Genomic DNA, 13,363 nt, shown 5'->3' on the forward strand with positions numbered 1-13,363 from the left:
AATGATCCATTAAATTTTTTTTTTATTGATTTCAGAGAGAGGAAAGGAGAGGGAGAGAGAAATAGAAACATCAGTGATGAGAGAGAATCATTGATTGGCTGCCTCCTGCATGGCCTCCATGGAGGACGGAGACTCTAACCCGAGCATGTGCCCTGACCAGGAATTGAACTGTGTCCTCCTGGTTCATAGGTCAACACTCAAACACTGAGCTACACGGGCTGGGCTGATCCTTCTTAAGAGAGACCTAGCAACTATGACCATATATTTGGGGTGTCACGGGGAATGAAATTTATTTGCACACTGGTCACCATTTTCTAAACAACCTTTATACTTTTAGTAACAACTAGAGGCCTGGTGCATGAAATTCGTGCACTGGGGGTGGGGGCTATCCCTTAGTCCAGCCTGCACCCTTTCCAATCTGGAACCCCTCAGGGGATGTCTGACTGCCAGCAGTTGGACATCCCTCTCACAATCCGGGACTGTTGGCTCCCAACTGTTGGCTGCCTGTCTGCCTGATTGCTCCTAACCGCTTCTGCCTGCTTGCCTGAATCACCTCCTTACCACTACCTGGCTGGCCCTATCGCCCCAAACTGCCCTCCCCTGCTGGCCTGGTTGCCTTACACTGCCCTCCCCTGACAGCCTGGTCCCCCCCAACTGCCCTCCCCTGCTGGCCTGGTCACTCCTAACTACCCTCCCCTGCTGGCCTGGTCACTCCTAACTGCCCTCCCTTGCTGGCCTGGTCACCCCTAACTGCCCTCCCCTGCTGGCTTGGTTACCCATAACTGCCCTCCCCTACTGGCCTGATCACCCACAACTGCCTTCCTCTGCTGGCCATCTTGTGGCGGTGGGCACCACCATCTTTGAGGGTGTGACAGTCAATTAGCATATTCCCTCCTTATTGGCTGTGGGCACCACCATCTTTGAGGGCAGGGCAGTCAATTAGCATATTCCCTCCTTATTGGCTGCGGGCGCCACCATCTTTGTGACGATGTGAGGGTCAATTAGCATATTCCCGCTTTATTAGATAGGATAACACTATAAATTGCCTCTTTTCCCATTTCTATGCTTCCAGTTCCTATTTATCTTTCCTTGCCTGTCTTAAAAGGTTGGTGTGGCTGGCTAATGTGACATAGGGTACTTACTAGGTAAATTATAGTTATCAGTTCAAGGCCAAGTATTTCAAGAAGACCTTCCTGATCCACTTGTAAAGAAAAAGCATTCAATAAATAAATTCAGAGGACGATTACATGAGAAATTTAATGGTAATGTCTGGAACGGTGGCAAGGCATAATTTTCAGACTAATGAGAAAAACTAGAGCAGCCAGATTAAAAACAGCCTATCTGAAGAGACTGGGGAATCACTGAAGCATTATGAGGCTGAGGCTGAGAGAAGAATAGATACTTTCCAAGCCTGGCAGGGCAGCAGTGAGTCTCAAAGTTACTTCAGACTGATCAGGACAGAGGCTCTCATCCCTGCCCCAGACTGCTTCCTGACATGGCCAGGGTTTCCCCAGGAAGGCTTTCTCCAGGTTCATCCACCTCAGGAGTGTCCTGCAGAGCCCTCTGGAGAACCAGCCTCAGGGTGTGTCTCCGCTTCCACCATCGCTGCCTGAAGGAGCCAACGAAGAAGTAAATGATGGGGTTGGCACAGCTGTTGATACAGGACAGAAGTACTACCGTCATGGAAAGATGAAAGAAGGTACTAGATTTATTTGGAAACCAGACTATGAGGAACCAGTAGATGCCGAAGGGCAGACAGCAGAGGAGGAAGACCAGCACTGTGATCCCAATGGTCATGTAGAGCCTGGTGGGCGGCAAGCGATGGGAGCCACACAGCAGTCTGGTCATCAGGGCCAGGCTGGACCCAGAGAGAAGCACAAACAACAAAATTAGCCACGCCGCAGTGATGAAATCCAACGCTGGACACCAAAAATAATGCATATTCCTACTCAGGAAGCCACAGTAGTTCCCTTCCAGGATGCTCAGCAGCAGGGACAGGGCCCAGAGCAGGGCACACATGACAGCGGACATGTGTCTGGGGCGGCGGCAGCGGTACCAGATGGGCCACAGGACAGACAGGCAGCGCTCTGTGCTGATGGCGCTGAGAAAGCTCAGGCCTGAGATGTAGGCAAAGGTTAACACAGGCAAGAGAAATCTGTGCGTTACTCTAGAGAAAATTTTGAAGTCAAAAAGTAAAACTAGACTACTCATAAATCTGTAGCAGAGGAAGAGGAAGTCAGCCCCCGCCAGGTTGAGGATGTAGACAGAGAATGCGTTCCTGCGCATGCGGAAGCCCAGGAGCCAGAGCACCACTGCGTTCCCTGCCAGCCCCACCAGGGCCACGATGGCTGTCAGTAATTGCATGATTATGAACTCTGTATAATGTTGATAAGTGGCCTGATCAGTTCCATTTGTTGTTGTGAGGTTGGTCTCCCAGGCTGTGACAGTCATATTCGTGCTCAGAAACGCTGCAGTTGTGGGCCTGGGAACAAAACAAGACTTGAGCACCTGCTCTGTGACCACTGACCCTCATGCGACCCTGTCTGTGGCGACTGGAGGCTTCCAGAGATGAGGATTCTTCCTGAACCACACGGTCTTGGAGTCCTGGATCCTGAATTTAAACCCAGTTCTCTCTGAATCTTAGAGCCTGGGCTCTTTCTACTGCAACACGGACCCTCTATGTCCAACCTCTGCGCTCACCTTAGAGCCCATGACGTGCCCTGGAGGCAGGAGGAGAAGAGTCTGCCCAGGTCCTGTGGATGACAGCAGGGTCCTGAGTTCCCTGGTACTTGTTCCCAGGGTACTTGTGCTCTGGGACAGTGGCTTTGTTTGACAGCAGGCTATGAGAACCCCCAGGCCAATCTCAGTGACTGAGAGTGGTCTACCCAGGAGGGAGAAAGGAGGTTATGACTTAGGCTCATGAAGGGAATGAGACCCCTTGTTAGGACAGAGTGAGGACCCCCCAAAGCTCTTGCATTAGAAATGTCCCAGTGTGTCATGTCTATGAGGATAGACAGTGATTACTCTTCCCATTGTTTTGTCCCCAAGGCCTAAGTCTGTATGTGAAAACCATGGGCTGTCAATAAAATTTTAACCCACAAATGAATTAATGAATGAAAGAACCAATGAGGAGCCCAAGGAAAGAAGGAAATTTGGATTTAATATAATATAAAACTTTGTTAAATGAAGAATTTTAAATGTAAAACAGAAGTCAGCGCTTTTAACTCCACCAGCAAAAAACACATATGTCATGAAAAGAAAATTCCATTTCTAAGTTTTCATTCTGTTCAAAGCTCTTGTGTGTTTGAAAGAATTTTTTTTATGCCTCCAGACCCCTCCTTTCCAGGTGGGAGAGGATTCAGGATTGAATTAAATTTCTCTGCATGTTAGAGGAGAAAGAGCCCATTTTGAAAGGAGAGGAAGAGGTGGCAAAGGGTTTAAATAGAGGTTATTGGGATAGAAATATGGAAAGTGGAATTGTTAAGTGATTTTCCGATACTATGTGTAATATAAAAGTCATTTATGATCACTCCATGTGATTTGGAGTAGAAATTTCTTTGCAGATCAAAGTATTTGTGTAAGAGAATTCTGGTGGTGGTGGTGGAGTTAAGAAGTGCTTAGTTCTATTTTACAAAGGGCGTTGGATGAAAAGAGAGAAGCTCTTGCAGAATTTAGGTGAGAAACATAAACCAACTCACACACAGGTGAAGAGTAGCAGTTGATGAGTGCTTACATGGTATTTCCTCTTTTAATCCTCAAATAGCCCTATGAGGCCAGTACTATGCCTATACCCATCTGGCACATAGGAAAAGACAAGCACAAAGAGGTTGAATGACATGCTCCAGTTCTCATGTGCACAAGTGGAAGAGCCTGGATCTGTTCCCACAGGTCTGTGTCAGAGTGTTCGCCCTTCCCCTGCCCTGCAGCCCCACTACCAGGTGGTGTGTCCTGTACACATGGGGGGTGGGGGAGACAGGAAGTAAGTAACTCTTAGAGATAAATCTAAAATTGGAACTCACTAGTGTGTTTTATTAAACTAGACTAGACAAATTTTGTAAATAACAAGGAAGTGAAGCTTATCCAGTGTGGAAGAAGAAATGGGTGGAATCCACCTGAGAACAGACCAGAGATTGCAGGAGCTCCTTCTTCCCTCTGGACAGACCTAATCAGTCAATTTTTGCCAGGTTCAGCCAGGACAGGCTCACCCAGTAGAATCGAACCCGCTACCTCTCAGTCTGTGGGCGCTGCTCTAACCACTGAGTCAAACCTGCTAGGGCTTGTATCCCTTTTTTTAAAAAAATATATTTTATTGATTTTTTACAGAGAGGAAGGGAGAGGGATAGAGAGTTAGAAACATCGATGAGAGAGAAACATCGATCAGCTGCCTCCTGCACAACTCCTACTGGAGATGTGTCAGCAACCAAGGTACGTGCCTTTGACCGGAATCGAACCTGGGACCTTTCAGTCCGCAGGCTGACGCTCTATCCACTGTGCCAAACCGGTTAGGGCTTGTCTCCCTTTTTAAACTCAAAACTTAATAATGATGACTAGATCTGTCTGGGTTTTGTCTTTTTTTCTTGGCTGTTGTTGTTCACTATTGTATCCTCAGCATTGAGCACATGTCCCTTAGAGACCATCTGTTATAATATCATCCTTTAACTCAGGAAGAAGCTGAGGCTGAAAGAGCCAAAGGATTTCCCTGAGATCACAGGGTGAACAGCAGGTCCAATGCCAGCCCTGGTCTCCTGGAGCCCAGCCTGAGGCTTTCCCACTGTTCCCTGCCTCATTGTGGGATGAGCACCTGATTGAAATCTTCATGTGAGCTCAGAACAGGAGAGAGCTTCAGGGTGTAGAAATGTTAGTTGGTCTAAACACCCTTTTTCTTCTCTCTCACATAATAGTTCTGAGAGTTTTAGACCAGAAAATGGATTCTAATCCCAGCCTTCATTCATGCTTGATGGCACCATGTGACCAGGTGGTGGCCAATGGGAGGTGAGCACAGTGATGTAACCAATTTTAGGTTTTGCCTTTCCTTCCCCTCTTCTCCTCTGGATGGAAGCTGATGAGTCTGGGAGCCCTGCAGGAGCATGAAGTCACCTCTCTAGGGCTGGGGAGCAGTGATCTGAAAGAGCACAGGTGTCTGATTCCTTGAAGTCACCAGTCAAGTTCTAGTAACCTCTTTTGCTTTTCTTTCTAGGGCTACCAAAATCATAAATTGAAATTCTTAAAAATATTTATATACAACCACCTTGAAAAATAACGTATGTTCCATATTCTTGGCATTTATGATGATAGAGATATTATTTCAAATAAGTGACACCCAGTTCGGGGATGCCAACAGATCAAATAAATGAGATGTAATAACAAGTTGATCTAATCACAGTGAGAGAGAAAAAGTCCTAGGAAAAGAACTAAGAAGAAGCTATAAGAAAAATGTGTTCCCTTCATTTGATGTCAAATTTCATTTCCAGCTTCTCTACCCTCTTCTGGGCTCCCTTTCCCTCTGGTTCCTGGTTGTTCTCAGGAAAGGGTGACACTGAGAGCTGATTGGAGGGCAGGAGAAGGGTGATTGACATTTTAACTCTGTACCTCTCTTCTGTCAGGCTGTGAGTTTGCCATGGCGGTGTTACTCTAATTAAGGATACAGCCCTGTCTGTGGGCATTTTTTTCGGTCATAGTGATGACCACCACTACAGCCACAGCCCTCCCTATGTTCTGGCAACTTATCTTTCCCTTTACACTTCAGGATGCCCAAGGGCAATATCTCCCTGTTATGATTTATCTTTAGGGATTGCTGTATCCTCTATCAATTTCCCTTAGTCCTGCTCACCCTTTATACACAGTGTTTTTTTATTAAACTCTCTTTAATTGCCCTATTTATTTGTGCCTTGTGTTTTTGGCTGTGACAAGAAAGATAGATGCATGTAACAAAGAAATAAGCAAACAATCTCATAGAACAGCAAGGTAATGTGTGAAACCTGAGGTTATTAATAACAATTCAGGTTTGAAAACAATGTCTGTGAAGCAGAAAAGACCTGGGTCTCTCACAGCCTAAGCTACCGGCACCCAAAGCTTCCCTGATGGAGCTTCATGTCTCTGGACTCTCCTTCATGGGTGCCCATAGCTCCTTGCACGCTGCACCCAAGATGCAGTTGTGACCATGTGGACTAAGAGGGAGAAAACAAAGATAGGTCTGAGCTGACTCTTACCTGAGCGCCATCTTCTAGTTGAAGGTGGTGAGTAGAAGAGGAGCTTTCCAGGGAGTGCTGAGCACCAGAGAATGCTCTCCTACCCCTGGATAGGAGGTGTCTGCAGGAGCAGGAGTGGAACCTGATGACCAAGAGAGGCTTATCAAGATGGTGGGCAGCCCCTGTGACTTCCTGCACAAGAGGCACTGGCCAATGAGATTTTAGAGATCTGAGACAAGAGTCTCACGAGATGCTTTTCACTTGCCCTAAGTTCAATGACTTATCTCTTCTTCTCTCCATCTTACCCCATGTGGTCCCCCTCTCCATGAGGAATGTCTGAACTGGATCCAGTCATTGTCCATAGTGAATCTGTGCATAAAGCCCACCCAGAAAGCAAACTCTTCCATAGCTAAAGAAGAGTTTGCTCGGCATTCAGGTCCCTGCCTGGTCTGGCTCATCTGATCTGTTTCCACTTACTTCTAGAAGAAATATATGCATATTAGTTTATTTCAGAGGACACCATAGTATGTAAAATGAAATGTAAAGTCTTTCCTAATCTCATTCCTCAATAGTAATCAATGTTTACAGTTACCATTATAACTCGTTTACAAGTTATTTTATAGCTTTTCATAATAAAACTACATTTGTACTTTTGATTTATTAACATCAACAACTGTGTATATTGTGTTCTGTTTTAAAAGATAAGGAAATTAGTGGAAAAAAATATGTGGAAGTAAGTGGAAGCTACACTGACATGCTCCCAGGATGAAATTGGAATTACAACTAAAATACAAAAAAAAACACCCTAAATAGTCAACTGAAGAGTAGCTGGAGAGACCTTGTGCCTTTTCCATGATAAAGAAGGATGGAAAGGGGAGACTGCACAGAGACTGGTGGGAAGGGTGGAGGAGGGAAAGGGTTGGCCAGGCTCTCACAGGCAGCAGCTGAAGTTCTGGAAAGATATCTCAGCTGTGGGGGGTTGTCACTGAGAACTCCTCCCCAAGCTGGGCCCCCCAGCAGAGAGGACCAGAACTGAGAAAGGTGCTCACATAACATCTGGCTGTGTAAACCAGCAGGGTTGCTGTCTTCCAGGGAGAGATGGCTGGAAATGCAGGTATCCCCTTAAAGAGCCAATGCATAAAATTTTGTGTGCAGCCATTCACCTTGTGCTCTGGCAGAGGGAGGGCAGAGTGGGCTGAAGCTGTGTGAACAGAATCCAGGGTTAGGGCTTTGGGGTTAGAGCTTGGAAGGCAGACACCCTGATTTCCTATGCTGAATCATTCCCTAACACTGCAGAGGTCATCTCTCTCAGGCAGACCTTTGATATTCAGGTAGTTATTGCCTGGTGGGGAAGACAGTTGATCCACCCTACTGGAAAACCCCTCACCCATGGTGTGGAGTTTCTGAGGCCCATTAAGAGACTGAGAATAGCTATTAACCTCCAGGTAAAAGCAATTGCTCCACCCTGTTGGAAAACTACTCACCAAACCTGTGGACAATTGCTTGAGGGCTACTCAAGACTTAATCTAATCAGTGTGCATGCAGAGGCAGGTCTCTGGAGGCTTTGAGTGTTTGCCTGATCTAATTAGTCAGAAACAGCATTTGGCACTGTCCTGCACTAGAGATTGGGAGGCATAGCAGATCTACCTAATACATACTCACAAATCTGAACGGGCAGCCAAAATGGGGAGACATAAAACCAACTTGAAAATGAAAGTACAAGAGAATTCTCCAGAAGAAGAGATAAATGAAATGGAGATAAGAAATTTATCTGACATAGAGTTCAGAATGATAGTAAAGATTCTCAAGAGCATGAGAAAACATGTAGCAACTATGAAAAAAGAACAGTCAGAAATAAAGAATGACATAGCACAAATAAAGAACCCATTGGAAGGAATACACAGCTGTTTAGGGGAAGCTGAGGATCCAAAACATATAAGGAATTCATACAACTTCGCAAAAGGAAGACAAGCAATCCAATGACAAAATGGGCAAAGGACCTAAATAGACACTTCTCCAAAGTGGACATGCAGATGGCCAAGAGACATATGAAAAAATGCTCAGTCAAGATCATCAGAGAGATGCAAGTTAAAATGACAATGATGTATCGCCTCATATCTGTCAGAACAAAGCAACAAATGACAAGTGCTGGCAAGGATGTAGAGAAAAGGGAACCCTTGTACACTTCTGGTGAGAATGCACACTGGTGCAGCCATTAAGAAAAACAGTATGGAGTTTCCTCAAAAAATTAAATATGGAATTGCCATTTGACCCAGTGATTCTACTTTTAGGAATATATCCTAAGAAACCCAAAATACCAGTCAGAAAGAATGTATGCACTCCTATGTTCATAACTGCACAATTTACAATAGCTAAGATGTGGAAAAGCTGGAGTGTCCATCAGTAGATGAGTGGATAAAAATCTGTGGTATATTTATACCATGGTGTACTATGCAGCAGTAAAATAGAAGAGTCTCCTACCCTTTGAGACAGCATGGAGGGTCCTGTAGAGTGTCATCTACGTGAAATAGTCAGTCACAGAAAGACATGTATAACATGATTGCACTCGAAATGTGGAATCTAAGTAACAAAGTAAACTGATGATGGAGTGAGTCCAGAGACATGGAAGCATGGAACAGAATGTAGAATCTCTGAGGGAAGGCGGGGGAAGTTGTGTGGGTAGGAGGTAATCAACCAAAGACCTTGTATGCCTAACCCATGGACAGACAATAGGGTGGTGAAGGCCTGAGGAGGCGGGGAGGCGGGGGGAGAGGGGGCGGGGGGCTGGACAGGGTAAATGGGGGAAGAAGGGAACATATGTAATACTTTCAACAATAACAATTTTAAAAAATGTATCCATATGGGTGCATCAATTTCAATAAATGTGCCACATTAATAGATGTTAGTAATAAGATAAACTGTGTGGGGAATTAGCAATGGAGGGGGGAGTTATAGAAATCTTCTGTACTTTCTGTACTATTTTTCTTAAAAAGAGGTTTAAATTTTAAAGTCTATTAAAATGAATAAGCAAACCAGCAATTGAATAAATATTTTACAATACACATAACTAACCAAAGCCACATTTGACATATATCAAATCTCCTACAAATAATGAAAAAGGACAACACAATAAAAATTGGCAAAACTGAAAAATACACTTTAAGAAATACAAGTAGCCAATAAGCTCATGAAAGGATGCTCATGCTTGCAAAGGTTGAAAAATGGTGAGAACAATGTACTTAAAGAGGGTGACTCAAATTTGGCAATGGGGATTTAGCAGAGACTTGACTTGAAAATCACCATATGTTCATTCATTAATTTAATTATTCAATCAGCATTTATTATGCTAAGGAGCTAGTCTAAGGCCTGCCAAAATCATCAAAGACTGCTCACTGGGGCCTGATTAAACTTTAATTCATTTAATTTATAGCGATATTATAGGAGAATGATCACAAAAAATTGTGAAAAATGTAATGTTCATGTAGTTTCTATCAAGTTCAGTGATGAAAGAAATTTAGACTTTTCCTGCACTTCTTTCATCTTCTGCTGTAGTTGGGATTCTTCAAATGTGAGAGCAGTCCTGGACCCCAGAGATGGCAAAGCTCCCATGGGGATGGGGTGAAGGCCTTGGGTGAGGCAGTCCTGGGACATTGCACTTTGTGTTTGTTTAATAGGCACTGCTTACTTCAACCTCAGGAGATGGATTATTATATTAACTAGTAGCCCTGTGCACGAATCCATGGGCTAGTAGGTCCTTGCCACCCTCCTGTAGCTCTCCGCCTGCTGCCGCCCTCCTGTAGCTCTCTGCCCGATGCTGCCTTCTTGTAGCTCCCCCTGTCCCCCCATAGCTTGCTGCCCTGCCCATCCTGTAGCTCTCTGCCACCTGCTTGTAGCCAGTAGGTTGCTGCTGTCCTCCTGTAGCTCTCCGCCCGCTGCCCTGCCCTCCTATACCTCCCCCCTTACCCCGTCCCCTCCCGCCTCTCCCACTCATAGCTTGCTGCCCTGCCCCCTCCTGTAGCTCTCCACAGCCCTCTTGTACCCTGCTGGCCCACCCTCCTGGTGATTTATGATCTGGTCCTGACGTGCTTGGTCGTTACGCTTCAGGGCGTAACGTCTAATTAGCATATTCCTCTCTTATTATATAGGGTTGTTTTAATTCAGGGGCCTAGAGGGAAAACAAGGTATGAAAACCAACCAAAAGAGAGGGATAAAGATGGCTTTCAAAGTCACATCTGTCTGAACAAAGCAAGACTCTGAATCAGGACACTAGACTTTCCAACATGTCCAGGGTTTCCCCAGGAAGGCTTTCTCCAGGTTCATCCACCTCAGGAGTGTCCTGCAGAGCCCGCTGGAGAACCAGCCTCAGGGTGTGTTGCCCCTTCCACCATCGATGCCTGAAGGAGCCAACGAAGAAGTAAATGATGGGGTTGGCACAGCTGTTCACATGAGACAGGAGAACTGCCGCCAAGAAATGAGGAACGAAAGCATCAAAATCTTTTTGATAACAGTGTAAGAGGAACGAGTTGATGCTGAAGGGCAGGCCACAGAAGAGGAAGACCAGGACCATGAGCACGAAAAGCCTGGTCAGCTGCACCCGCTGAGAGCCACACAGCAGGAGGATCATCAGGGCCAGGCTCATCCCAGAGAGAAGCACAAATAACAAAATCAGCCATGCCACGTTAATGAAGTCCATCACAGGACAGCAAACACAATGTATATCCCTACTCAGGGGGCCAGAGTAGTTCCTTTACAGGATGCTCAGCAGCAGGATAGGGCCCAGAGCAGAGCACACGTGAGGGCTGACAGGTGTCTGCAGTGGTGGCTTTGGTACGAGATGGTCCACTGGATAGACAGGCAATTCTCTGTGTTAATGATGCTGAGAAAGCTCAGGCTTGAAGTGTAGTCAAAGACAGCCACAGTCATGAAAAAGTGTGGGATGAATATAGAGATGAGGTAGAAGTTCCTGACGAGTGTCTCCAGGGCATCTATAAGAGCAGAGTAAGAGGAAGTTGGCTCCAGCCAGGTTGAGGATGTAGATGGAGAAGGCATTCCCGCGCATTTGAAGGTCTGGAGCAAGAGCACCACTGCGTTCACTGCCAGCTTCACCAGGGCCACGATGGCTGTCAGTAATTTCAGGATTAGAAACTCTGTGTTGAAAGCTTGTTCTCTTCCACTTATTGATGTGAGTTCATTGCTCCAGACTGTGACAGATGGATTCATGGTCGGGAACCCTCCACTGGTGCCACTGGAACAGAAACAAGACTTGAGCACCTGGTGCATGATCAGTGAGTCTCATGGGCACCGTGCTACCTGGGAATTACTGTCTGTGTTACAGAGATTATGATACCAAAGGCATCACCACCTTGGAGTCCTGAATCCTGGATTCAAACCCAGTTCTCTCTGACTCTAGAGTCAGGGCTCTCTCTACGCAACATGGACCTTCTTCTGACATGGGAATAGCCTGTAGTCCAAATACCTCCACTCATAGTCAGAGACCATGTCATGTCTTCCAGAGGCAGGAGGAGCATAGTCTCGACAGGTAATGTGGGATGACAGCAGGACTCAGAGCTCACCATTGCTTCTGCCCTGAGACTGAGATTTCCTTTCAAGGGCTCAAAGTTGAAAGTCCCAGCCATGACCTCTGGGTTTTCTCAGTGACTGAAAATGTCCATCCTCCAGAAAGAAGATCGTGATTTTGGGTTCTTTATGATAAGATAAATGGAATACACTCTCTTGCTATGAGGGGTATGAGTATGACCTGTCCTCTTGTGTTGGAAATGGCTGAGTGTGTCATCTCTATGAGTACAGGAAGTAGTTTTCTCTTGAACAGTGGTGTGTCTAGTGGGACACAGTTTAATTCACTCTTATAATGGATTTCTTCCTAGAGCAGCCAAAATAATAAATATAAAATACTTATCATTAGCAGTGTACTCCCACTTTAAAAAGCACACACCAAACAAACTACATTTTATTATCAAGGCATTTATGATGATAGCGAGAGATTATTCCAAAAAGTGACACCCAATAGGTGCACAGAGTCAAACAAACAAACTGAGGAGATACAATGAGAAATTGATCTTATTGATCTCAAACATACGAAGAGAGAGAGAGTGAGAGAGACCAGGAAAACCAACTATTGGGAGACGATAAGAAGAGATGGGTTTTCTTCATTTGACATCAAATTGCATTTCCAGTTTCTTTACCCTCCTCTGCATCCTGGGAGACAGGTCCCTGTTCCTCACCACTGGACCCCTTTCCCTCTGTCTCTTGATTGCTTTCAGGAAGGAGAGACACTGGCAGTTGGTTGGAGGGCAGGAGGAGGGCAGGTTTGAATTCCCTGGCTCTCTGATGTCAGGCTGTGAGTTGGCGACGGTGGTGTTACTCTACCTAAGGACATAGCCCCTTAAAGGTTGCCTTTCTTATGGTCAAAATGACAACCACCGCTGCAGCCATAGCCATAGCCCGCGCTGTATTCTGGTAACTTATCTTTCCCTTTACCCTTCAGCGGTAGCTCCCAATTATGACTTATCTTTCGGGGCCTCTCCATCTTCATCAATTTCCCTTACTCCTGCTCACCCCTTTGTACACAGTCCCTTTATTAAACTCTCTTCAATTACTCATTAATTTGTGCCATGTGTTTTATGCTAGAACAAGAAACATATAAAGATAACAAACAAACAAACAAATCCATGGAACAGTAAGCTAATGTGTGCAAGCTGAGGTTATTAACAACAATTCAGGTTTGAAAACAATGTCTGTGAAGCAAAAAGAACCTGGGTCCCTCACAGCCTAAGCTACCAGCACCCACAGCTTCCCTGACGGAGCTTCATGTCTCTGGACTCTCCTTCATGGGAGTCCGTGGTTCCTTGCACACTCCACCCCAAGATGCAGTCATGACCATGTGGACTAAGAGGGAGAAAACAAAACTGCCTTTGAGAGAAGGTAGTTCTGAGCCGACTCTTACCTGAGCACCATCTTCTAGTTGAAGGTGGTGAGTAGAAGAAGAGGAGCTGTCCAGGGAGTGCTGAGCACCAGAGAATGCTCTCCTACCCCTGGATAGGAGGTGTCTGCAGGAGCAGGAGTGGAACCTGATGACCAAGAGAGGCTTATCAAGATGCTGGGCAGCCCCTGTGACTTCCTGCCCAAGGAGCACTGGCAAATGAGATTCTGTAGAT

The 13,363-nt window shown here is 45.7% G+C and overlaps 1 protein-coding gene and 1 pseudogene across 1 annotated transcript; both read right to left on the minus strand.

Moving 5' to 3' along the window:
* Nucleotides 1-997: 997 nt before the first annotated feature.
* LOC118663533 (mas-related G-protein coupled receptor member X2-like) lies at nt 998-2,547 on the minus strand. Its single transcript, XM_036323249.1, has one exon. The coding sequence runs from the start codon at nt 2,449-2,451 to the stop codon at nt 1,468-1,470; it is 984 nt and encodes a 327-aa protein (XP_036179142.1). The 5' UTR covers nt 2,452-2,547; the 3' UTR covers nt 998-1,467.
* Nucleotides 2,548-10,209: 7,662 nt separating this feature from the next.
* On the minus strand, nt 10,210-13,330 carry LOC118663541 (annotated as a pseudogene).
* Between the last annotated feature and the right edge of the window lie 33 nt (nt 13,331-13,363).

The sequence above is a fragment of the Myotis myotis genome, unplaced genomic scaffold (genome assembly GCF_014108235.1).
Source record: "Myotis myotis isolate mMyoMyo1 unplaced genomic scaffold, mMyoMyo1.p scaffold_m19_p_10, whole genome shotgun sequence".
NCBI classification, from domain to species: domain Eukaryota; kingdom Metazoa; phylum Chordata; class Mammalia; order Chiroptera; family Vespertilionidae; genus Myotis; species Myotis myotis.